Here is a 25,717-nt window from a genome sequence, read left to right as displayed (position 1 = left end):
GAATAAATGGGCACACAGAGAGCAAGAGAGAAAAAAAAATCTAAATCAGAAATTAAGAAAAGGCAGCATAATAGATGTACAGGACAGAGTGATGATAAAATAATATTGCTTAAGAAGAAGTGATGAATACAGAATACTGATGTTGATGATGAGTCAGTGACTGTGCCTACCTTGTAAGTCTATTGATGAGTTGTTGCCCTGTCTGCTGCACATCCACTGCTCATTCTGTGTATATACTTCACATTCCCATAGGAAGTGAGTGGAGCCGTTGTCAGCCAATCAGATTCGCGTATAACGCTCCGACAACAAACAAAAGATCGAGGCTAGCCGAGCTCCTCAGACTTAGTCGATCCGTCTAGCCTAACGTTAGTTCCTACTTTGCTCCCAGCAACGACTCGCTCCTCTGTCTTCTACCCACTTTCTTCAGATCCTGTGCGGCAGACCATCTTCTTCTAGTGGCGTTGTGTGAGCTAATGTCAACCTGAGCCATTCCAGCGATCGCTTTGCCTGTGCTGGCCAAGCCGAACGCGTTAGCTAGGTTAGCTACTCGGCTAACCAGCTCTGGCTGCCTCTACGAACAGCGAAGCCAGTTAGCTCAGCCTGCTAGCTAGCTAGCTTTGCTAAACCCCCCACCACCACCACCTCCTCCTCCTTAACAAACTTGACACTGACTGACACAAGTGGCTCTGGCTTGTTGCTGACAAGCCATTTCACTAATACTCGTGTCGTAGCCATGTCTGGACAGTCGTCCGGCTGTGGGTTTCTCATGTCGGTTGTTGTCCACGGAGACGCAGCTCTGAACGAGCAGGAAAAGGAGCTCAACCAGCGACTCCGACGGCTCTATCCAGCCGTTAATGAAAACGAGACTCCGCTTCCTCGGTCCTGGAGCCCGAAGGACAAGTTTAGCTACATCGGGCTCTCTCAGAACAATCTCCGCGTACACTATAAAGGTATGACACAAAGACGTATGCTCATTTTAGCACTTTTATTACCCAAGGCTAACGCCTAGGTTGCTAACGTTAGCTTAGCTTGACGGTTAACGGATCAAAGCCAGCTGCCGTTGTGGCTAAAAACAAAGTGGGCTAGGCTAGCAGCTTCATCAACAACAAGGCAGAGGACATCTTGCAACCCGACCAGCTGGCGAGGTGTATCCACAGCCAAAACTGACCTACTAGCTCGTTAGCTTCCCCGTCTATAGCTCTATGAACTGTCACCATGAATACTTTCAAGGCGGACCATCTGTCATGCTGTCTTTTGAAATGTAACAATTTACATGTAATCATTGTCAAACAAAGTACTATCTAAAATAATGTATCTGCTGGTTAGGCTCGTTATGAGGCATATAATCATTCCGTTTAGCGTTAGCCAAAATGGATAGGACTAGAGAGCCTCTTGGTAGGCTAATGTAGCATTATTAGGTGATTAAATGACAGGAAATACACAGTGTCAAATATCATGATTAGCTTAAGTTACTTTGAAGGATTGACAAGCTTCCACTGAAGTAGTTATTGATGACAGTATTGGTATATATAGTTCTGTGTTGCTAAGGGTTAGATATTAAGTGTCTTGTCTGACATTCAGGTTGGACCATTTGCTTAGCAAAGCTATCAAGAGGGTTTTGGTGCAGGCCTACAAGAAAAGGCTAATGTTTAAAAAAACAAGCTGTAACTGTGCTTCCTGGGTGTGTTCTACTATTCTGAGTCTGACTGGCTCTCAACACACACTCTTCCTTGTTACAGCTAGAATGCTCTGTATTTGTACTGCAAATCCACCTGGATATCTTACAACAGGTATGCATATGTTGAGTAACTTTAGAATTCACATATTGGAACTTTTACATGAACCACCAGCAGGGAGCAAACACAGATCACCACTTTAAAAGTCACTCTTTTTGAATGCTGTATTTCCACAGCAGAGTCAAGCTGAACATTTGAGTCTGACTGTGATTAACTATGTTTTACTATGTCAAATGTCCCAGTACTTTGGTACACTCTGGATGGGATCTAAATCATGGACATAATAGGTTGAAAATGAAGTAAATTAAACGTTGTTCAAGATAGATATGTTAACGTTTATAATTAACATAATCAACACTTAAATGCTTTGTCATCTAAAACCCAATTAACACAATCTTCCACCAGTTATTTTGTTACTTAAACTGAATGTCACTCAAGTTCACATATCACAAGTACCAGAGCTGAAATGAGTAATCTGCAACTATTTGGATAATTGATTCATCGCTTGAGGCAATTTCAACAATTAATTGGTTTCAGGTATAGAAATACAAATATTCTCTGTTTTTGCTAATTCTGTAAAAATAATAATAATGATAAACTGAAAAACTTTGATTTAGAAGTGTTGCTTGGACAATACCAGACATTTTAACATGTCCTTGGCTGCTTTGGGAAATCACAATGAGGATTTCCCACTATTCCCACTTTTTATAAAACAAACAATTAAATAAAAAATAACTGAGAAAAATATCAGTTTAATATAGATAATGATGATAGACATAGAGAATAGCCCCAAGAACTGCAGCAATGCAGTGTTAGAAAATAGCATCATTATTATTATTATTATTATTATTTGCAATGATGTCATATATTTGTCAGATGATGATGATATAATTAACATACTCATCACAACTGTGTCAGATCTTTGAACAGCTAAAGCATGTCAGAAGACTTTATCCCCAAAAGTAGAAATAAGCATGAAAATATTAGATTAAACAACACAGTAATGCGCCTACCTTCATATAGTCGAGCAATAAGTCAAACCAAAATGAATCACCAGCAATTTAGGTTATTAATTATCATTTAATTCTTTTAGTGAGCAAAAAGGGTTAGGGTTGGTTTGTGATTGGCAATTTCCCCTATTTTATGGTATTTTATGGATGAAAATGATTGATTCTATGGTTTTAAAAAATGAATCTCAACAAATATTAATTAAAATTTGAAAATTATAATATTCTTGAAACCTGACTTTTGAATACAGGCCCTGTTCATAATATTATATTTTTCCCATTTTCAGCACAATAATGGTGTATTCCTCAAGCAACCATTTTGTCGCATGAGTAAATGTAAAATGGAGGTGAAAACTTTTATTTAAGTCCATCTACTCAAGGCCATTTTCCAGATTTGAGTGGCTCCTGGGTATTCCTAAGCAATATCGCCCAGATCGCTAGTTAAACCTGCTCCTTGAAACAGACTTCTGGTGAGATGGTCAAGTCTTAACAACTTTTGACAGCTAACCTGCTATAGTTCATACAACCTATGTAATAAGAAATGCCTTGTCTTACAGCTGAACAATTTGAGAAAAATATCTGATTGTGATTTTGTGGTTTTCTTTTATTTCACTTGAGATTTAAATTGTGATTATTTCTTCTAGATTTAAGTCAAGCCTTTTGTTTTGATCTACATAGCATTAAACGAGATAAGTTTATATCTAATATTATCATAAACATATCTTGTTTCGAAATGAAAACTAATTAGATAAAATAATGCACTCCTTTGTTGTTGAGAGATCTTTTCCAAACCAACTTCTGAATAAACAGCTTGTTTACGACAGTCAAAACTGTGTGTTTAAGCTCTTTAGCTTTAGCTTTTATAGTAAGAAACTTGACATTACTCAGTATTTCCAAGTATAATCATGACATTTAAAACCTTATTAATAACAGCAACCAAGTTGTTTACTTATTGGAATCACTACAAACTGCAGCTTAGTAACATCTGACAGTGGAAACATTTGATACCCAACTAATGATGCTGTTGACAGCTCTGCATTGTAGCTGCTTGAGCTTATGTTAGCTTAGCAGCACGAGCTGCTTCACAGCCCAGAACCCAGGAGGTTTCAGATTCAGAGCATTTAAGGTGATAATTTTACAACCACTGAACCATCTTGTGCTCAAGCGTATTCATAAAAATTTCATCTAGTAAAACTGCGTTATATATTTTGGGATCACAGAGGCAATTCTCCCTCTTATTTATTTATTTTTTTTAAACTTAAAAGCAAGTCCCTCTCCACATCCCTTTGCAACACCTCGTTTCATGTGGAATATCTGTCAGACCATATATAAATCATTTGCAGAATGTAAATTAGGCAATTATTGTACTCAAAATACTACTAGTACACATTTACCCGAACAGATATTTGTATAAGCACTTTTGTGTTCAGGCTGTTTTCTTTCTTTTTAGTACACAATTTAGGTTGTACAATATTTATGGTATGGTTTCTCTGTAGAAGCGCCACTTCTGTTCTGATCCAACTTGACAGCAACTTTGACATTATCTGCTCAGTCTAGTATTCTTTCACTGTAGGGGAATAACTGGCAGGTATGGTCAGCGTTCATGGGTTAAAACTTTGACATTGAAAACTACTGGAACTGTATGCTCTCTGCTTGTTGAACACATGGTTTGAGCTGGCTTCATCATTGTCAGGATTTTGTGGTTTAATCTCCTCCACAGCCACTTGTGCTGACAGTCTACAAACAATCCTGCACTGTGCTTTGAATGAAAGTGAATCAAAACTGCTGGTCATCATCAGCCTAAGTAGCTGTAGAAATGTTTTGGCTGTCTTCACATTCTGCATCTCTATCCCTTCATGATAATGGAATGATTTATAATAACCACACCCTTTTGTTCTGGTGTCTGTGTTTTACCCTCACCCTAAGGTCATGGCAAAACCCCTAAAGATGCAGCATCTGTACGGGCCACCCACCCCATCCCAGCTGCCTGCGGGGTCTACTACTTTGAGGTGAAGATCATCAGTAAAGGCCGAGATGGGTAAGCACTTATAACAACAAAGCAAAACGTTTAATTTCAACACTTTAGCTACGTTAGCCGCTTGGCTCAAGGGATGGCAGCATCCTGAAGGTTTCTCCAACACTGTTGTCCAAAGTAAAATATCTCAACAGCTGTTTGATTGATTACTCTGAAGTTTGGATGAATCTCAGTGAGTTCTGTAGAGCCACTGACTTTTCATTATCACCAGCAGCGGGTGAACAGTTCACTTATCTAACAATTCAGTTCCAAACTGTTCCTGTAAAACTACCACCTGAAATTAGTTGTTTGTTTGTTTTTTCCCCAGTAACATACAATATTTCATTCAGCTGCAGTTTTCATGGTTGAAATAATAAAATTAGCTTAAAATGTTACATGGTAAATGTTAGCATAGTAACATGCCATCTATATGCACATTAGCATGCTTACGAACATGCTAATTGCTACACGCTAAGAACGTTAACATGTTTCCTTGTTATATATTCATAAACCAATATTAAGACATAAGCAGTGAGCTCATAGCACAGTAGAGCTTTACACCAATGCTAATGAACACTTAGCCAAATCTACAGCTATGCTAACAGCAAAAATGGATGGACTGTTTAGACTTTACAGTCTTGAGGGGCCACTAGCTTTAGATATTGTTTATCCACTAGATTGCCTATAGACTCAACTATCATAATTAATAAGCCGCTCACATCAGATGATGTACCATTTTACACAAAGTGTACAGTTGGTCAAAGCTTTAAAATACTGGTAACAATTGAAGGTTAAACAACTGACTAATCTAATGTGGATTTATATGCACTGTAGTCCTCCAGCACTGCGGCTCTTATTGTAGCTGCTTGTTGTTTAAGGCAAAAACTTGCATCAGGATTTTAACCAAGTCAATATGTAGCTATACTTGTATGTATTGTAGTTAGTTTGGTGCAGATAACTGGGGCAAGGGGGAGAACTAAAGCAGTTTATTTTTTTCTGTTGTAGGAAGCCCTAATTATCTCATCTGTTGGTGGCAGATCAGAAAAGAAATCTAAAGGAAAAAATTATGGCTGACAGTAGATAATAGTCTTGCTCTCCTTCTCTTCATACTTTAGATTCTTAGAAGTACATATCTTGTAAAGAAAATTTGATTTTTAGATATTCACATCAGGAAACTGCTTAACACCAAAAGTCTAATGAAGTGAAAGCATGATTAAATCTTCATAAGGCTAGAGGTCAATCTGTAATCTGAAATTGAGTCTTCAATTGTCTTCAAGGGCCTCGCTTTACAGTTTAACAGCCAAAAGTCACATGACTTGGTTCTTTTCAACCAATTTATCCTCTTTGACCCCGAGATGTTTGAATACTTTGATGATCCAAAAACTTTTCCACATTTAGTTGGATTTCTGTTGTGTAGTGCCTGTTAGGAAACAGGAATTTAAGCATTATTTGATTCAAAAGTTTAATTGGATATTTAAACATAAACTAGCAGTTTGGGACCAGGGATGGTTCAGTCAGTCTATCAGTCCAATATTTCAAGCCTGAGACAAATGCTTGTATCTCTGCTAAGGGCTGCAACTAAAGATTTTTTTTCATTATCCATTTAATCTTCTGATCATTTTATCAATTAACTGATTATTCAATTGGACAATAAAACATAAGAAAATGGTGAAAAATGGCCAACACAATATCCCGGAGCACAAGATGATGTCATTAAATGTCTACTTCTGTCTGACCAACAGTTCAAAACCCCAAAATATTCATTTAAGAATCACATTAGATGAAGAAAAGCAACAAATCCTCAAACTATGAAATATTTGGTATTTTTGCTTGAAAAATCAATAATTAAAACAGTTGCTAATTAATTTTCTTTCAGTCAACTACTAGATCAATGGACTAATCATTGCCGCTCTAGCTAGCACAATAACTACAACTATTGTTAGCTTTTGATGAAATTCTGTACAGACATTCGTGAGCCCAAGATGCATACTGAATATAACAATCTCACAGGCTGTAACCATGGCTACAGACAATCAGATATGGGAGATGGTGAGGTATTTAGGATGTTTATCGGTCATGCATGATTTTACATTTTTACTCAACTGTCTGTTTCACAGGTACATGGGCATTGGCCTTTCAGCTCAGGGTGTAAACATGAACAGACTCCCTGGTAAGATGACACTTTGTGTATTTGTTTCATGTCAGTGTCTATTGCTGCTGCCTTTGGGTGTGTCTGTTGTCTGTATGTGTCTACTCTATATTACACTAGCAGTCTTTTGCATTTGTGTAGGTGTCATTTTGTCTGTGAACTTGTTGTCCAGTCGAGAATGAGGTTGGCCTTCAATGCACTGGATGTAGGTGTGACTGTGAATGACAGACCATTAATTTCAATGTGTTATTTGTCAATTATCTGATTATGCATGTATCTATTCCTATTGTTGGAGAGGCTGAAATACAGGATTTCTACATGTGTGACAAGCCTGGAGTTGTCAGGGAAATGAATGAATGTGGTAGTTCCATTCAGGGAAGGTGTTCTCTCCCCTACCATGTGCCTATAGGTACACTATAAAAACAAACAAACAAGCCAAAAGATAATGAATAAGAAAACAACTAGCAGGACACTGAGAGATCACAGACCAATGTCAAACAACATGCACCAGTAAAAATCACATTTATATAGTAAATGTTCTAGATCTGCACCAAAGTTTTATGGGTTTGTCTCTGGCCCACCCCCCATCCCTCCACCAGGTTCAGTTCTTTTTGTGTAATCCTGCTGACAAATAAACAAATCTTTGGAGAAACATCCTCTTTGGAGGTAAAAATGATTTCCACAGATGTGTACTGTGAATTTCTGGTGCAGGCAAATGACTGTATGTAAGAGTGTGTGGAAGACTTCCTGATGCATTCACCTAAAAGAAAATTTTAATGGCACTCTGTACTCCAGGGAAATGTGCAGAACGAAAAGACAACATGGAAATTAGTAAAATTGAGATGGCACGGCAGTTTAAATATTTTGGAAGTATGAAGTGTTGTTTTCCCTATGTTTTTTCTTTAGTTAATATCTCACATCAACGTATGTATTGGATGCAAAAATACAAACAAGTTCAGATGTGGTTACAAAAGGAACTGCTGTAATTTCGTTGCATTTACGTATGCAGGACGTCAGTCTGCTCAGAGTGAGTCTCTAACACACATGCTCTCAACTGGCTCAGCTGGAGAAGAATTGGTGTATGGTCCTAAATCTAAAATACTTTTTTGATCATATGCAGAGTCGGCAACTTTTATACAAACCCTATCTTTGACTGTGTGTTCTTAATACATCCATGACTACACGTGCTATTTGTAATCTATTAATAATCTAATTTATATGGTTTAATTTGATTTTCGGGGAAAATGCTTCAACAATTCTCTGCAACATAAACAAATGTAAGAGGGCACAGTTTTAAAACTGGTATCTAGAGTTTCTGCTGCTACTGGTTCTCTTTGCCATGACATGGTGCCATCAACACAGTGCTGGAAGTCGTCAGCTCAGCTCTGTCCACTGAGGTTATCAGGCCAAACAGGAGCCCCGGCACCCCTTCACCAATCTGAGAACTGGACCCACCCAAGAGCTCCAGACTCTCCTTACAAAGATAACAAGAGGCCCTGTGCAGACTGCAGAGTCCCAGCTGATGGATAGATGCTAATGAAAATTCACTAATTGTGAGGAACCGATGCCAGACTGCTACAGAGTTGAGTGCTTTCTTCCAGTGATGAATGTGGCAACAGCAGGATTAATTCTGCAGCTCAACAGTAACTCACAGGATCCTGCCACTTGGTTTGTAAAATTTAAAACAGGCAAGAGGCCGTCCATGCTGCAGCAGAGGCTGCTGCTTCCTCCCCTCTCCCTCTGAAACTAGGATCGGACAAATGCTCAACACACACACACACAGTTTAATTCTCTTGAACTTTTACAGAACTTGTATTTTGGAGCTTTTTAATTTTAACACATTTTTGTTCATCACATAAAATTATTGGATTTTTTTCTGTTTTTATGCTCGTCACAACTGATATTTACTCATGTTAAGTTAAGAGTAGAGAAACAAAACTGATCTGCAGTCTGGTAGGTGAGGGAGTCAACAGCCAAAGAAAGAAATGAAGGTCAAAATGCTAAAAATCTCCAAATTCTGGGCTCGTATCCAGTTTTGTGGCGAAGCTGAATGAGCCGTGTCGTTGTGCAGCCACAGTGAAAACAACATGCTGTCCCACAGACTGAAAAGCGTGATTTCTGAAGTGTCATGTTGCAGTTTCAGTTTCCGTACAGTGCTCATCATCAGCAGTCAGTCATGTATCCTTCTTTACTGTCCTTGAGCAAGGCATTGAACCCCTGCAGCCTCATTTTAAGGTTTTGTGGGTGAGGGTGTGCGAACAGTTCAGCTTGACAACCCTCACACAAACGGGTATTTACTGAAGCTTTGGAATAATGAGACTAAACTTCTACTTTCTGGACTGGTTAAGTTTTTTTAAAAAGCATAGCATGAATTTCTGACTTGGTTTGTTTGCACTGCTGTAAATATTTCCCCACAAAACCACAGACACACAAACTGTGGTTAAAACAGGATTTCTGGAGTTTGATTACCTTGTTTCCAGTGTCCAGTGTAACACTCCGTCGTCTTTGTCAGTGCGTGGTTGATATTTTTCTTAGGGAGACGGTGCAGATTAGTTGAAACTCTACATTAGCATTTTGTCAAATCATACATTTACATTTTAATTACTTTTGCAGTAGACTTGGTTACAGCACTCAGGTCATCCTCACATTTCGTTTCATAGCTTTTGCTCTTATGCATCATGTTTGCAAGGGACAAATTGTGTCCATGTTGCTGCGGTTGCATCCTGTATTTGACTTCAGTGTGTCATCCCTAATTTCTTTGCGAGGCCTCTGTGTTGTTTGAATGTCATGTCAGGTTCAACCATCTTTTCGCTGCCTGCATAGCACTCATATTTGAACACTTTTGCATTCACATCCTTCAGGTTGGGATAAGCACTCATATGGTTACCACGGAGACGACGGCCACTCCTTTTGCTCGTCCGGCACTGGGCAACCCTACGGACCCACGTTTACAACAGGCGACGTGATTGGCTGCTGCGTTAACCTCATCAACAACACCTGCTTCTACACAAAGAATGGCCACAGCCTAGGTATGGAGCTCAGAAACCATTTTTAACTGATATGCTATTGTATAGGTCTGTGTATGTTACCTGTGGGAAAGTATTGTCGGTACACAATTATAATGATTTGGTATTTACTACTATGGACACATGAGGCCATCACAACCTATGTAAACAGGAAAAACCCGATGTACACGGCGCACTTCCTGCTGGTTTATGGTTTACTTATTTCCTGAGTGTAAATACTGCACAACTGATTCAATCAGCCAGCCGCAAGCAAGACAGTGTGCAGGAGTTAGGTTCTTTTTATTTTCATGCCTCCACGCCGGAGACAGCGTCCCATTCTCATTGACATGATATCTCAGCAACGCCTAGAAGGAACTTCCTCAAATTTGTCACAAAAATTCACTTGGATTCAAGGATGAACTGATTAGATTTTGGTGGTCAAAGGTCAAGGTCATGGTGACCTCACAAAACATGATTTTTGCCTTGTGAATGCAATATCTCCAGAACTCCTCAAGGGAATCTCTTCTAGTTTTGTGCAAATGTTCATTGGACCCAACGATGACTTGATTAGACTTTGATAGCTAAAGATGAAAGGTCATGGTTAGTGTGGCCTCACAAAACACTTTTTAGCCATTACTCAAGACCTCACACAAATTGGTTAATATTTCAAATGATTCTGGATAAACAGGGATGTTACCTGAAACTAGTCCACTAGATTGGCGCAGACAGACAACCACGAGGTGGTAATTCTAATTTGTTACATCATTCATTTTTTTGTACATAAAGGGTGACTAAATGTGTACCCCACTATAAGCAACAAATTAAGTGCAATTTCCTGCCAAAAATTCAGGAACCCTCACGCTCTCATGGAAAACAATGTGGACAGGAAATCTGAGAATTTGTTTATACTCCACATTAACATAGCTACTGTAAAACCTACATTTACACTGAACTAGTTACTGATCACACCCCTCCCTTCCATACTAAACTCACCTCAGGGTCCAGTGGGAGACCACACTGCTTAGAGTCATAATCTTTTTTTTTTTGTTTTTCTGTACTGTACAAATTCTGCCACACATGCCTGGGTAATGTGTTTCCAATGTCTTTCTTATTTACATGAAATTAAAAAAAACAGGTTTCTGCAGAAAGATGATGGTAACCAGATTAGCTCAGTACATGTAAACACAGTGACTGTGTCCTACTGGTGTGTGCAGATGTAGGAAAGACTGCTCTCCTTCATGCTGACACTTTCCTTCTTCCTTTGCAGGTATTGCCTTCACAGACCTACCAGTAAGTACCCACATTCAGTTCACTTCTGTGTTGTAATGAAATCTTTTTCTTCTAGTTTCCATAATTAATCAGGGCTGTAGGATGCGGGGCTATTTATAGAAATGCTTCATGTCCTTCAGAATGTCCACTGTAGTCAAAATGTTTACACTGCAAAATGGATCGGAGGCTGGAAATTTGTGAGCTTCAGATGCGGATCAGAGATTTGGTGGTTCCCTGGAAAAAAGAGGGCACAGTGGGAGAAACAAGTTTGGGCAGATTTCGCCTGAAATTAACATTGTCAAGTACTACACTATCTTAAATCACATAATAATACTAATCTGCTTGTTTGCAAAAGGGGTCGCTCATCATGACAAACCCACACTCTTACAGGGAGCTTTTATAACATCTTTCAGCTCATTGTTTTGGTTTCACGGTTTTGATTTATTCTTGTGTCTTCCATTGCCTTGTTTTCAGCTGTAGCAAACAGCTTTTTCTGGAAGAAAATGTCTGATAAACGCACTCCCAACTATCGATCCAGCAGAAAACAGCAGCCAGACAAAGTTAGAGATTAGCTGGTGAACGTGATGGAGCATTTAGCAGCTAAAGAGCTAAATAATTTTCTCAGGCCTTTAAAAGATAAAACGGAGATAACAGTCATCAGCTTGTCAGAAACATGACTCCTAATGCTTATGTTGCTTCATGTCTGCTGGACGAGTGTTTAAGCAACTGCTAACGAGTTTACCAAATCATCTCAACCAAAGGCAATGTCAGAGTCTGGTTTACAGCTGGTTTCTGCTGCCACTTAGTAGCCAAAAAATAAGTTACTGAACGTTTAAATACTAGTTGAATAAAACGTTTTGAATCCTGTTTAGGACATCACTTGTGCTGCATTGTGTTGTTGTGGCTCATCATCAGGCGAGTCTCACCCCCATCAGCTCCCATGCTTCATTATGTAAACGGCTCCCACAAAAAGTGGACATTGATTCTAATAGGATTCATGCATGTATTAACTGCATCGAAATGTGAGGGACACCCTTTTGTTTCTTGTGGTTTTTCCCCCCTTCTCGCTCGGTTGCAAATGAGAACGAGGCCGGCTGTTTTCAAGGGAGAAGAAAATAAGAGTCTTAGCCGCAACAATAATCCATTGAGCAGCAATACAGGCTTGGCTGTGAGCCAGACATTCATGTTCATCCAGAGTTGTGCTCTGAAGTGCGTCACCTCGGCACAGCTGACCTTTGTGGTTATTGGACCATGACAAAGGCAACTTTTAAGAGACACTCACACCTTTGTACTACTATTCTTATAGGGACAAATTTCTTCCCCAACCAATTGAAACCAATTCATTAACCCTTTGACTCAGTCCTATCTCTTTTTGAAGACTTGTTCTAACTCCAAACTTACCCTGCTACGTCATATAATCAGCTTTTGTTGTAACCACATTGTGAAACAGTAGGATTTAAAACTTTTGGTGATGCTTTCAGGGCACTTGTACCAGTCCACGAACAATCTGTCAAACACACAGTCGTCATGGTGGATGCCTCTTGTCAGTCACCTCCTCCTCATCACAGCTGTTGTAAGGGACTTAAAATAAAAAGAGGAAACAGCTGTTCTCCAAATCAAGAAATTGACATGTACTTCACCTTTTGGCAGGGACATGCAACATGCCAACAACTAGCACGGAGAACCCTTAAACAAGTCGCATCTCCAGCAAAAGGAATTATTTACTCCTGTTTGAGTAATGTTACACTACAGTGGCCATGTGCTTTACGAAATGACTGAGCCTTTTGTAAACTTGAAACTATATATTTGTCAGCCGTTTTTTTTTTTTTTTTTTTTTTTTTTTTTTTTTTTTTAAAAGATTTACAACTTCAGTAGGAACCAGTGGCAGTTGGGAAATCAGAAACTACTGAGAGACGGACTAACACATTAGCTGGGTTTCCATTGCAGTTTTGTGCCAAATAAAAGGTTTGTTTTTTCATGTTTTTTTTTTTTTGTTCTTTTTTTTTTTTTAAGAAAAGTCAGAAAAAACAAATGCAAATGGTCTGTGTTTCCACATCCTCCATTGATTAGATATACTTATGCTATGTGAATGAAGCTGGATTTTTTCCTCTCGCAATATCATTCCAATTAAACATGACGATGTCATTGATGTGGTGACTTGGTGTGACCAACGTTAACACAACTTTTGTGTTTATTTAAAATTCCTCACTGACAAAGATGCAATGACACATTCCTCTTCTTACCACACTGGGACCTGCTGCTTCTGCCTCTCCCTCAGCTGTCTCATTTCCTGTGCCAGCAGCTTCAGTGACCAGCGACAGGAATTGAGAACTGACTTGTCCGTTCACTATCCACCGTGTCTGCGTCTTCTAACATGTCTCCCTTATTTCCCTCTTTCTCGCTTTCTGTTTGTCTTTGCGCATTAGCAGAACAAAACAGTACAGGGGAGCGAGAGGAGAATAGGTAATCGATCGTGAATGGTGTCATTCTGATGGATTAAAAAACATACAAATAAAATGTCAAAATGAGTCAGCGGATATACTTGGGCGGCCGTTAATGTACCTGGACTGCCCACCCAAGTAAAGTACAGTTCTTAATTAGAAATTATTTGAAATTAGAAATTATGAACTGTTCATAATTTGCGCATTAAGCAGTTTAATGGAAACACACCTAGTGTTGGTTTTCGTCATTTTGTGGGATTTGTTGACAATAACAGGATAATGGCGTAATGTCAGCTTTGTTCTTTAAACGGCATGTTCTCTGCATTAATTAGCACTGAGCTGCTGAAGGTTGAGAGACGAATTAAAACTACCCTTTCCTTGCTAAATATTGGTTTAGCTGTAGCATGTGTGCTGTGTCAGCTTTGCTAACCAAACCGGAGATCCCACTGTAGCTTTTGTGATGCAGTATTGATCCATGAAAGAAACATTTATCTGGTGGTGTGGAGGTTGTAGTGATTTGGGGTTCCATAAACCCGTAGACCGTGAGAACAGAGAAGGACAGAAAGTGATTCAGAGTCAGGAATCTCAGCACCTTGCAATATAATCACTGAGTCACTGCTTCTGATGAACAAATCAGTACATCTATCAGCCTGATAGATGCATTACAGTCAATCTGTGCAATAAAAATCTTACTTACTGTCCCTTTAACGAGTTTGGACCACGTCTCCCCTGTGAAAAGATGGCCTGTCAGGCTGCAACCACTGTTTTTATTATATAATCTCTGTTGGCTTGTAAAATCAAGTTTTAAGAGGTAATTGTAGATAATAGTAAATGTAGCTTATTTCCTGAGAATTTGGGGTTTTCCTGTTTTTCCTCTCACTGTTTCCTGTTTTGATTTATTGTTCACATTACATTCTCAGACCCTTTTCCTCTATCTCTCTCTCTCTCTGCTGCAGCCCAACTTGTACCCGACCGTGGGCCTTCAGACTCCAGGGGAGGTAGTGGACGCAAACTTCGGCCAGCACCCCTTTGTGTTTGACATTGAGGACTACATGCGAGAGTGGAGGACAAAGATCCAGGCCCAGATCGACCGCTTCCCCATCGGAGAACGCGAGGGCGAGTGGCAGTCTATGATCCAGAAGTAAGAGGATTGGGAAACTGAATTATTCTTCTGTAATTCTTCACAATGCACATTCATCATGGAATAATGGAGTTTAGATTAGAATACAAGCAATTTAGGCAACTGATTTTGATTTTGAAAACTGCATTTTAGTTTTGTTCTTTGATGGTTACTTTTAGTCTAGTTTTAGTCAAGAGGAACTAAACACATTTTAGTCCAGTTTTCTCTGTGGAATTTTAAGGTGATTTCATACACAACCTGTTTGGTGCAATTACAAAAAACTGTGGCGTGTTTGCTCAGTTAATGGGACAGAGTCGGCTTGAAACGGAGGATCTTGGTCCGTTTCCATGTGGACTCTGGTGCTGTTCATTTGTAGTGTAAAAACAATGGACAAAGCACAGGACTCTTTGAGACTAGATATGTGAATTTTTTTAGCTTGATTTCCAAAATTAAATTACTATTAAATCAATTTGCTGCCTTTAAACTGTTCATGAAGCGATCTTATAATAGCCAAGTGCATATTTACGTGAATCATTAGTAACCATGGTAATGGGTAACCATGCAGGGATTTTCCCTGATCAGTCAAAAGAAGTTAAAACTGCTGTTTGTATCCTCAGAAGCATTTACGTGCAGACTGACCTGCAGCATCACTGACCTTTCAGTCAGTGATGATGCAGAATGACAATTACCCAAACTGTCCAATCAGTGAGTTACCTGTGAGTCTGTGTGACTTCAGGTTTACTCCTCTTGGGTTTTTGTAAACAGTCAGTGTAAACCCGAACCAGACCATAACCAGAGTCTCATTTATATTTGTGCTTTTAAAAACTGTTGTTTGTAATGTGTACAGTTTACCATGGTTAACTGTATGTGCTAAGCCGCTAACCCAGTCTGTCCATACCAGACTGTTACAGTTCACACACAGTGTCCATGTAACTCTGTTCTGCAGTAATACAACAGACTCACCCTCCTCAGTAAATTCAGCTTTCATTGCAAACTCTTTAGTCATTCCTGCTGAAATAAACAGGAGAAAGTAATGTTAATGTTGCATCCACATTCACAGCGCTTGATAATGTAAACATTAGCTTATTTTTTACTGGCAGAGAGATAACTGCACTCACATGGAGCATGCTGCTTGTTAGTGCAACCAGTCAAGCAGCTCAATGAACTGAAGATGAGATATTTTTGGGCAGCAGAGGATAAACTTCACAAATCACACAAATCACAAATCAGAAGCATACAGTATGTGATTCCACAGCATGCTTTCTACTGAGTGAAACTTAAAACAGTGTTAAGTTCAGTTTGTTTGACACATTATGTTTTAGTTTTTATTTACTGATGAAAATTGTTGTCGTATACTTCGTCACTCTTTTTGTTTTCAGTGTTCAAGTTCTACTCTTGTTGGAAATGATCTCCGAATGCAAGGTGTAATCTAAAATAAGTTGAACATTAATTAAATTCAGCAGTTAGGGTGCACCAAGTTTTGCATTAAGTGTATGTCAAGTCAGGTCAGCTCTTATTTTTGCTTCATTATCAGGTCATATATTAGTTCAAACTGAACACTGAGACTAGTGGAAGTATTGGATTCTGTAGGTGACAGGAAATTACTACTGACAAGATGAGGATCAAGGCCCAGAGGGACCACTTCCCCATCAGAGAGCAGGAGCCATGATCCTGAAGTAAAAGCTGTGGGACTCAGTTTCTCTTCATGCCATGCCCTGATGGGATTAGCACTCTGTTGCTATGATTACTTGTCCAGAATGGATTTAATCTCCATTTGATGGGGATTGGGGTTGATGAGGGTGGGGTGTGTTGGGGTGGAGTGGAGTGGAGTCATTGCCTTTAGCCGGAAAAGTCGCTTCACGGCCTGGAATTGAAAACAGGAAGTTTTTAAGATCAGGTCAGATTGGTGGATGGGAAGTGTTATTGTCTTCCTACAGAAACAGTAACTTGATGATTTCACTGCTGCCAGCAGTTCATCCCCCTCTCATCTGCCCGTTCAGAACTCAACGCATAAAACAGTTAGTCGGTTTTCTCACACACACACACACACACACACACACACACACACTTAAAGGATAGTTCCTGTTCCCTACAACTTACTTTCATGGATTTGGTGATGATTTGTATTTGTAATTGTAATAATAATGTTGTACTCACAGATTTAAATCCTAACACTAAAGAGAAGTCAAACGAGTCAAGAAATGCGACCAGTCCGATGATCAAACAAACTGGGAATCGGCCAACAGTTGAGCCATGCACATAAAACAAAGGCCTTCCTACATAATTATTACCCAAACTGTCCATTGTGAAGCACAGTTTACAAACTGACTTCCTGCTTCAATCTGTACTTACAGTAGTTGTGTGCACACAGTTTGCCCATGCAGTAAAGGATTACTGACATTTCACATGCACTCATTTTCAGTTTTATCTCAAACTTAAGTGGTTTAGATGATCTGGATAAACGGTTAGCTTGTTTACGTCCTGTCCGATCCTCTCACTGCTCGCGTTTCCAAAATAACTTGGTGAGTACTATGTTATAACTGAACAAGAAAACTACAAAAACAAGACCATTGCAGTGTTTTAGTCTAAAGCCTGGTTAAATATTGTTTCTGCTTGTTTCAGTCGGACTCGAATCACCACATCATATTGAATGTTTGATTTGTAGTTTTCTAGTTTAGTTGTGAATGGAAGTAAACCAGAAAAAAACCCATTTTAGCTCAAGTCTCCACAAGAAATTTACAAGTGGACATTTCTGTGAATAACATTACTTCATCAGTGTGTAATAAGCATGTCCCAACAGAAGGACAGGCCCCATATACAGTAGTTATCTAGATACTGATGTAACACAGAAACTAAAACCCATCAGCTTTATCTGCATTGTCAGGAAACTGTGTGTGAAGCCTTTGAAATGACCTGGTTTTCTGCATTAATTGGTCATAAAATGTGATCTCATCTTCATGTAAGTCACAAATGTAGACAAACACAGTGTCCCTAAGCTAATATCATATAAACAGTTATAATCTTTTGTGTCTTTACTGAACACGCCCATTAAACTTTCACTGTGCTGGTGGAAAAGGTAAGTGAAGCCTGTGATTTAATAACTGGTTGAACCTCCTTTGGAAGCAGTAACCTCAAACCAGCTCTGCCAGTAGCTGCCGATCAGACCCGTACAACATTCAGGAGGAATTAAACTTAATGTTTGAGCTCTAACCCACACCTCAAATCCCGTTTCATTAATTAGACTGCAGGTTTGATAACATCTGATTCCAGTTACCTTTGTTGATGCTGTTAGCTGAGGGGTTCACAAGCTTTTTCTTATCCATGCTGAAAACATCATTCAACATTAATTGGTGTGTTATCAGTTAAAAATAGATGATGATTGTTTGTAATTGTAACTTGCATGAAGATGCAACCGTATTTTAGGACAAATTTAGACATAAAAGGAGCTAAATCCAAAGGCTTCACTTACTTTTTCTTGTTGCCGTACGCATGCCTGTGTGATTTCTCCTGTTCGCTGTGTTTAATCGGAGCGTTTTGTTTTTCGCTTGTGTTTTTTGTCGTGTCAGAATGGTGGCTTCCTACCTGGTGCACCACAGCTATTGTGCCACGGCTGAAGCCTTTGCCAAATCCACCGACCAGGCCGTACACGAGGAGCTGGCCTCCATCAAAAACCGACAGAGTGAGTCCTGTGTTGGCATGTTTGGTGTTAGGAACTAGGAGTTTTCTCAACATTTAAAATCCGATTCTGAAATTCATGTGCAAGTATGTCTGATGTTCATAGAAGTAAAAGAATGTATGGTCGCCACAAGTTATAGGCAAAACAGGGAATTACTTTTGAAATATTAAAGTAAAAATGAAGTACACTTCGGTGTTTCTGTTAGGATGGAGTTGTAGCATTGGAGGTGCCCGCAACGCATGCCCTGCTGGGAAGTTTCTATGTATCTGCAGGAACCAGAGGGGCCCTTGAGCTTTAAGCAGTACATACAGTACATTTGTGCACAGTAATGAACAGGGGAAATGTCTGTCTAGCTTATGTATGAGGTATCTCAAGATTGAGGAAAATACACTTTTATCGAACATAATAAAACTACAATCTCTACAACAATTATTGATGTTTATCGAACAAAAATATAAAATAACTATTCATTCTTAACTCTCCCTTTTTTCCAGAATGAACTTGCATCATCATGCTGTTGTATTATCAAACACTAAAGTGTTAAATGTAACTATGTTTTCAATGATAAAATATTTCCAACATTTCCATCAAGGCAATTCTTTCCAAATAATATGTCAGGTTATTAATATGTGTTTAATTAGGACACAGCTTATTTCTTTCTTCTTGCACCATCTTTGGTGTAAAGGTCAGTAACACTATGGGCAGATGCTTGATGACAGTGGAAATTATCACCAAAATAGAAACGGATGATGAAGAAAATCTTTACAAATGTGATTTCATTATGAAGTGACCAATTCTATAAAATGCTTAATTAAAATTTTTAAAATCCCCACTATCGTAACTGCAGTGTTACTGGGCTATTTTTGTAGCAATGTTCATATAGCAATGAGTCAGAAAATGGACACTTTGAATCTTATATATTTTTTTATATATATTTTCTCTCTCTCTCTCTCTCTCTCTCTCTCTCTCTCTCCTCTCTCTCTCTCTCTCTCTAATATATATATGTATATATATATATTTATTAACAAAACATAAGGATGGTGTCAAACAAACAACATCGTCACTGAGAAGCATGGTGGCCATATTATATCATGTGAACATGTTCACTGTTGGTTTGCAGAGATCCAGAAGCTGGTGTTGTCAGGTAGAATGGGCGAGGCCATCGAGACCACCCAGCAACTCTACCCCAACCTCCTGGAGAGGAACCCAGACCTTCTCTTCATGCTCAAGTAAGACCAAGCCTGCATTTCAATGTTTCTTTTCCCAGTTGATTGATTCAAAAGAATTGCACATTGGGTGATTGGAAGATTCTTACTTGTTGCTTTTGTTGCTAACAGCTGTTTGTCCAACCTCTGGTGGAACCCTTTATTGAGCCTGATAAATGTTGGGTAGTATTTAATGAAGATGATATTAAAGACAATAATTATTGTTGAAGGTGTAGTTTTTCATTTTAAAGTCAGAATAGGTGGAGAACGTCCAAATGTGATTTGTATGTTGTTTATTGTTTTAGATGAAAGAAGATGAAGTTTTACTACGGGACATGTTTTGGAAAATGTTGATGACTTATTTGAATCACTAATGGAAGGATCTTATCATTCTCATTTAGTGATTTGTTGTTGTGTTGTTTTCCCCTCCATTATGTCATACTTTCTATTCCATTATTTCATCTTCTGTTCTCTTTTTCTCTTGTTCAACCCTCTCCTTCTTTCTTTTCTTCCCTTTTGTTGTTCTCTCCATCTTTGCTTGTTTCTGTGTACTCGTTTTCATCCCATCTTTGCTTCATTTTGTCTGTATATCTCCACTCTTTGCTTTTCCTCCTTCCTGTCTTCTTTCTGCCTTTTAATCTTTCCTTGCTTGATTATGGCTTCTGTTTTTTTCCTCCCTCCTCAGGGTGAGACAGTTCATAGAGATGGTGAATGGGACAGACAGTGAGGTGAGGTGTCTGGGAGGTCGCAGCCCAAAGTCTCAGGACATTTACCCCGGCTCCCCCCGGCCCTTCAGCAGCCCCAGCCACAAAGCCAGCAGCTCCCAGCCCTACCTCACAGGTACAGTCCAGCTGTGGACGTCGTCTCCAATTTATATCCAGTGATAATGACAATTACCTTTTTACGGCTTCAGTTTCTGTTCTGAAAAATATGCTGATTATAGTCACATGAAAACACATACAAACACCAACAGTATCTGGATCGACAGTTCTGCAAGCAGAAAGGCAATGTTAATGTTACTGTGTGCAAGTTGAAAACTCATACTGTGAGTGACTTTATGAAGCTGTAATATAAATGTACAGTAGACACTGTTGGTAGGTCTGTTGTTAGCTTACAGCTAACATCTTTACAGCCTGTATATTGACACAAACGGTCCAGTGATCAAACTCATGTGAGGATGCTTCACTTTCTGGCTGAACACACCTCCACTGACACAGAGCTGCCTCTAACAGCAATTATTACCTTGTTGAACCACAAATGTTAAAGAAAATCATCTATCATTTATTGGTTAGAGGACTCGTCAGTGTTTGCAGAGCCATGTCTATCACGTAACACACTTGTAAGATTTCTATCTCTCTTGTTGTTTTTAGGGTTTGACAGCAACTGCTGTAATGGTGTGACGTCTAATAAGAGCCACAGCTCCTCTCCTCACAGTCACAAGCCCTGCCCCCCAGGCTCTGGCTCCACCCTCCCAGCGTCTGACATCAGCATCAACGGGAGCCGCAGTCAACAGCCCATAACCAGGTACCGAGGAAAACCTCGCTAACACAATCTGCATTTCATTTCATTTGCTTATAAAGCTGAATTTATGCTGCTGTGTCTGGTTGTCTAAGTAGATGACTAAATGAACTTTTCTTCACTTGCTTTCTGGTAAAGAGCAGTGACTGGAGTGAACAGTAGGAATGCATTGGAAAGGGTAGATAATAAAACGCATAAAAACTGTGTGACCAACCTGCCGCCGAGCTCTCAGCCTAACAAACTAACATATAAAAGCAGACAAAAACTGAATTTAAATACTTCAGGGTTGAAGTTCATTTTGTTAAATTTCTGTTTCCTCCCTCCTCTTCCTCTCACTCTTGTCTTTTGTGGCCTCTTCCGCTGACGGGCTCATATTAAATAAACCCCGCCTGCTTGACATTCAGTAACCAATCTGTAGGACAAATAATTATGTGGCTGTCACAGAAACACAAAGAGAGAGTCATAAATCCACAAAGCTAAAACATCTAGTGTGTATTCAATTATTCTTCATCTTTATTTCTCTGCCATTGTAAAGTAAATATTCAGATTTAGATCTAAGCTCCACTCCTGTCTAAGATAAAATAAAAAAACAGCAGCTGAACTCCAGTGGTTTATTGACTCCACCTTGTCGCAGGGATGTAGAAGTGTGAACTCCAGGGTGTGTTAGTACACCGTGACCTCACTGTTGGGTGTGGGTGTGGTTACAGATGCAACAGAGCTCACCCATCAGTGATGCTGGGCTTAACACCTACACAAGACTTGTTCTTGCCCAGATAATGTGGTATCCTATAAACCAGGGAACTCATGTGTGTGTCATTTAGTCACATTCATTACACCAGTCGCATTAAAATCAGAAAAGTGAACCTCTTCTACAAAACACTCTTCACACAGGATGATAGTAATTTTTTAAATGGTGTCAGCTGTTCTCAAGAAATAGTGAGTGTGAGCTCCAACATGTTAGTTGCTAGCAAGTATTTCACATCAGATGATTCTCAGCGCTTTTATTTTCAGAGATATTATGTGGCTGAAGAGTAAATCCTTCCTGTGAACTGTCACACACGCTGAGTTTCTGTCTTTTTCCTCAGTAACGATGTGGATATGGAGGTCGACCACTTCACCAACGGAGTGACAGAATCGTCTTCGAATGGTTTCCTCAACGGCAGCTCTAAACACACCGCTGAGCCCGACGACTGTGACGCAGACATGGGTGGGTAGTGTGTGTGTGTGTGTGTGTGTGTGTGTGTGTGTAAAAGTGACTTTGGACCAGTTTGTGAGGCTTATTTTACGCTTGCTGTCATTGTAAGTCTCTTTATTATCACTCCAGCTAAATACCTGTACTGTAAATGCACCATCACATTCAGCCTACATTGTATTTTTTTTTAAAAACAAAACAAAAAAATGCCTTTTTTGCCTGTCGACCTGGCTGTGGCTCAGCAGAGGTGGAGTCTGCTCAGTCCAAGAGGCAGCTGTGTGGCGGGAGCCAGGCGGCCATCGAGAGAATGATCCATTTCGGCAGGGAGCTCCAGAGCATGAGCGAACACCTCCGCCGCGAGTGTGGCAAGAACTCTGCTAACAAGAAGATGCTCAAGGTAACACAGACGTCGCTAAGCATATATGACCCATGCTGCGTAAACATGTTTAATTGTACTGTTATTTCTCCTGTAGATAAAGACTCTGTAACTCTGTTTGTGTTAAACAAGCAAAACTTTATTTATATAGAACATTTCATTCCAGTGTGCTGCTCAAAGCATGAGTTATCAAGGAAGTTGCAACAACAAAAACTGTGGAGAGTGTAAAGATAAAACATCACATACAAAAAAAAATAAAACATAACACGTTTGAAGTAAAACCCATTAAGAAAATGAAATAATTAAGACCAACAACTGATCGATAAAAAAGGTGTGTAAATTAAAACTAGGAAAATAGGAATGAAATGTGATTAATAGAATAATAAATAGTCCAATAAAAATATGTTAAGCAATCCAGCAGCATTTATCAGGCCTTTACTATTTACTTTACTTATCATACCCAGTCCCAGCCATAACACTGAGCCCAAAATGATTCTCATTCTGAACACAATTCACTTGTAGGAACCTGAGCTGAGGTTTGGAACAAATGATTGTTAAATGACATTTTCAGCAGCAATTACAGAAAGAAAATGAGTTTAAACTTAAAGTCATTAAGTCCAATAACATAGGCAGTAACTGCATTATGAAAACTTGACCTGCTAGGGGGCAGAAGAAAACCATTAACAGGCTGATGGCTTCACAGCAAGCTGTGAATCTGTAGGGTTGTTGAAAAGCATTTTGGGAAACCTATTATTAGTGGTATTAGTACTCCTGGAGTTAATTGTAGTATGTATTTAGGATTGTATCTTATATATAGCTAGGGGATTTTCTAACCCTAGAATAAAAAATGAAAACTGAAGCTGAGATATCTGACATCCGTCAAACGGGTTAAGATAAAAAAACAGAAACCATTTCCTCTCTTTTTTTATCCATCTTTTTGCCTTAAAAAGGGCCACTTCTTACAATCTCCACATCCCCAGATTTTAACCACCAGGCTCAGTTGCCAAGCAACCAGGGAGTTACTGGTCCCGCCCATGAAATGGTTTGGTACATAACTCACCACAAAAAAGCTAATTGTTATTTTCACATTTCGGTATTTGAATGAATTGAACAAAAAAGATATAATGTCTTAATCAGTGAGGGCTCAAGGTGCTGGTCGGAGGACTTTGTTACCTTTGCAAACATGGAGAAACAGCTGGTCTGGCTCTGTCCAGTCTTTGAAAAAAGGTGAGCTTTAAGAGTGAAAGGCTTTAAGAAGAACTCCACATCATTGATGGACTGATGATGCACCATAGTGTAAGAACACGTGTGGAGGAGGAAATGAGGCAGTGTGCTGTGGTGTGATCGGTATCTGCTGCTGTCACTGTCTCCTGCTGCAGGATGCATTCAGCCTGCTGGCCTACTCAGACCCCTGGAACAGCCCAGTCGGCTACCAGCTGGACGCCATTCAGAGAGAGCCGGTCTGCTCCACTCTCAACAGTGCAATATTAGGTAGGTCAGCTGTGCATGTTGTCTGTCTTTAATATGTTTAAATTTGTTGACAGAGTTACCTTGAACATATAAGATCATCAGAGAGAAGACTTCAGCCTTTCAGGCCTTTTTTAAAAGAAGCAAATGATAGAAGCTTGGATTTTATAAGTGGCTTTGACTCTAGATTTGTATTCAATAAAATACGATCAAACCGCAAACCTAGGCGTGTCCATGGGTAAGTGAGTTTCAAATTGAATTTTTACAAGTAGGCATGTGCAGGACAGAGGACTGTATACAGAGAGAGTAGTAACAGCTGAGTGGCTGGATGAAAGAAGAGGTGATTACAAAAAACAGTGCTTTCTCATTAGGGATGCCCTGGTTGATCGGTTGCCTGTCATTATTGGCCAGTTTTCATCAAAAATACATGGTTGGTAAATGGGAATTAATGCTCCTAGTCACAGATCATCTCAAAACTAATCACCTGTGGTTAATACTCTGGTGTGTGCGGCTGAGAGAAGCACTGTGTGCTGTGTAGTGTAGTCCCGCCTCCCTCCTTGTTCACTGCCACAGCATGGGACAGGCCACCAAAACATGTCGGCCGTGTTGACCTTTTAGTTTTCATAATGCAACTGAGTTAATGTTCTGAGACATTTTGCCTTTTATTTGTTAGACTATTTGCACTGTTTAGTCTATTGAATAGGCTTAATCTTTTTTTTTTTTTTTTTTTCAGTCTGTTAATAATTGTGTTAACTCACATAAACTAAGACATGTAATTAATTAATTATTACATTGTGTATTTCAGTTGTCCTAACTTTAGAATACTTGTTGCATTGCTCTTTGGGAGTTTTTAGTTCTGCTCTGTTGAACACAGCATGTTGGTGACTGAGTAAGATGATCCCAGACCAGCCACTACACCAGTTGCTATAACCAATAATGTCATCCAAAGTTTCGCCTTCCCATCAAGCAGTGGAAAGTTGAAGCGTACTGCCACCTCCTCACCCCTGACATTATTGTTCCTCTTCTTCCTCTCCAGAGACTCACAACCTGCCTAAGCAGCCCCCCCTGGCCCAGGCCGTAGGTCAGGCCGCCCAGTGCCTTGCCATCATGGCACGGACTGGCAGTGGCTCCTGCGCCTTCGCCTCTGTGGACGATTACTTGCACTAGCCCAGTGCACACACACTCACACACACACTGACTCTGAGGACCTGTCCAGACAATTCTCCCTCCACCTCCTCCATCAGTGTAGTCATATTAGCTGAGGAGACGCTCCTCTGCACGATAACAAGTAGTAGAACGTGAACCATCTCACTCGCTTCTTGTTCTGCTTTTACCAGCACAAACACCACGAGGACCAGGAGATGTTTCTGGGCAGATCTTTAGAGTGCCAACACACACCACTTACATTTAAAACACAGGCAAACACACACACACACACACACACACACACACACACACACACACACACACACACACACCACCACCACCACCTCCCTTTCCATCATAAATATGAAATCACGCCTCCACCTTGGTTGGCCTCCC

The 25,717-nt window shown here is 39.7% G+C and overlaps 1 protein-coding gene across 2 annotated transcripts; it reads left to right on the top strand.

The window, feature by feature from the left end:
- Positions 1 to 303: 303 nt before the first annotated feature.
- On the top strand, positions 304 to 25,711 carry ranbp9 (RAN binding protein 9). 2 transcript variants are annotated; one of them, XM_023396675.2, is made up of 14 exons: positions 304 to 950; positions 4,670 to 4,781; positions 6,875 to 6,927; positions 9,768 to 9,935; positions 11,179 to 11,201; positions 14,578 to 14,762; positions 18,308 to 18,420; positions 19,538 to 19,646; positions 20,308 to 20,462; positions 20,993 to 21,146; positions 22,226 to 22,347; positions 22,575 to 22,729; positions 24,088 to 24,199; positions 25,212 to 25,711. In XM_023396675.2, the coding sequence occupies exons 1-14, from the start codon at positions 734 to 736 to the stop codon at positions 25,340 to 25,342; spliced, it is 1,809 nt and encodes a 602-aa protein (XP_023252443.1). In that variant the 5' UTR covers positions 304 to 733; the 3' UTR covers positions 25,343 to 25,711. The 2 variants fall into 2 exon arrangements, with proteins under 2 accessions (XP_023252443.1, XP_023252444.1); XM_023396676.2 differs by having other exon boundaries at positions 305 to 950; positions 22,578 to 22,729.
- The last annotated feature ends 6 nt before the right edge of the window (positions 25,712 to 25,717 follow it).

This window comes from Seriola lalandi, unplaced genomic scaffold (assembly GCF_002814215.2).
Source record: "Seriola lalandi dorsalis isolate HSWRI2012SDOR001 ecotype SW California unplaced genomic scaffold, Sedor1 jcf7180002054982, whole genome shotgun sequence".
In the NCBI taxonomy this organism is placed as follows: Eukaryota; Metazoa; Chordata; class Actinopteri; order Carangiformes; family Carangidae; genus Seriola; species Seriola lalandi.
Note: the sequence above shows the minus strand (reverse complement) of the source record. Positions and strands in the feature narration are given on the sequence as shown.

Coding starts and splice junctions, on each gene's coding strand:
- ranbp9 (XM_023396675.2), top strand. CDS start 734: ATGTCTGGACAGTCGTCCGGCTGTGGGTTTCTCATGTCGGTTGTTGTC. Junction 14,763..18,307: donor TGGCAGTCTATGATCCAGAA/GTAAGAGGATTG, acceptor TTGTCGTGTCAG/AATGGTGGCTTCCTACCTGG. Junction 19,647..20,307: donor GACCTTCTCTTCATGCTCAA/GTAAGACCAAGC, acceptor CTCCCTCCTCAG/GGTGAGACAGTTCATAGAGA.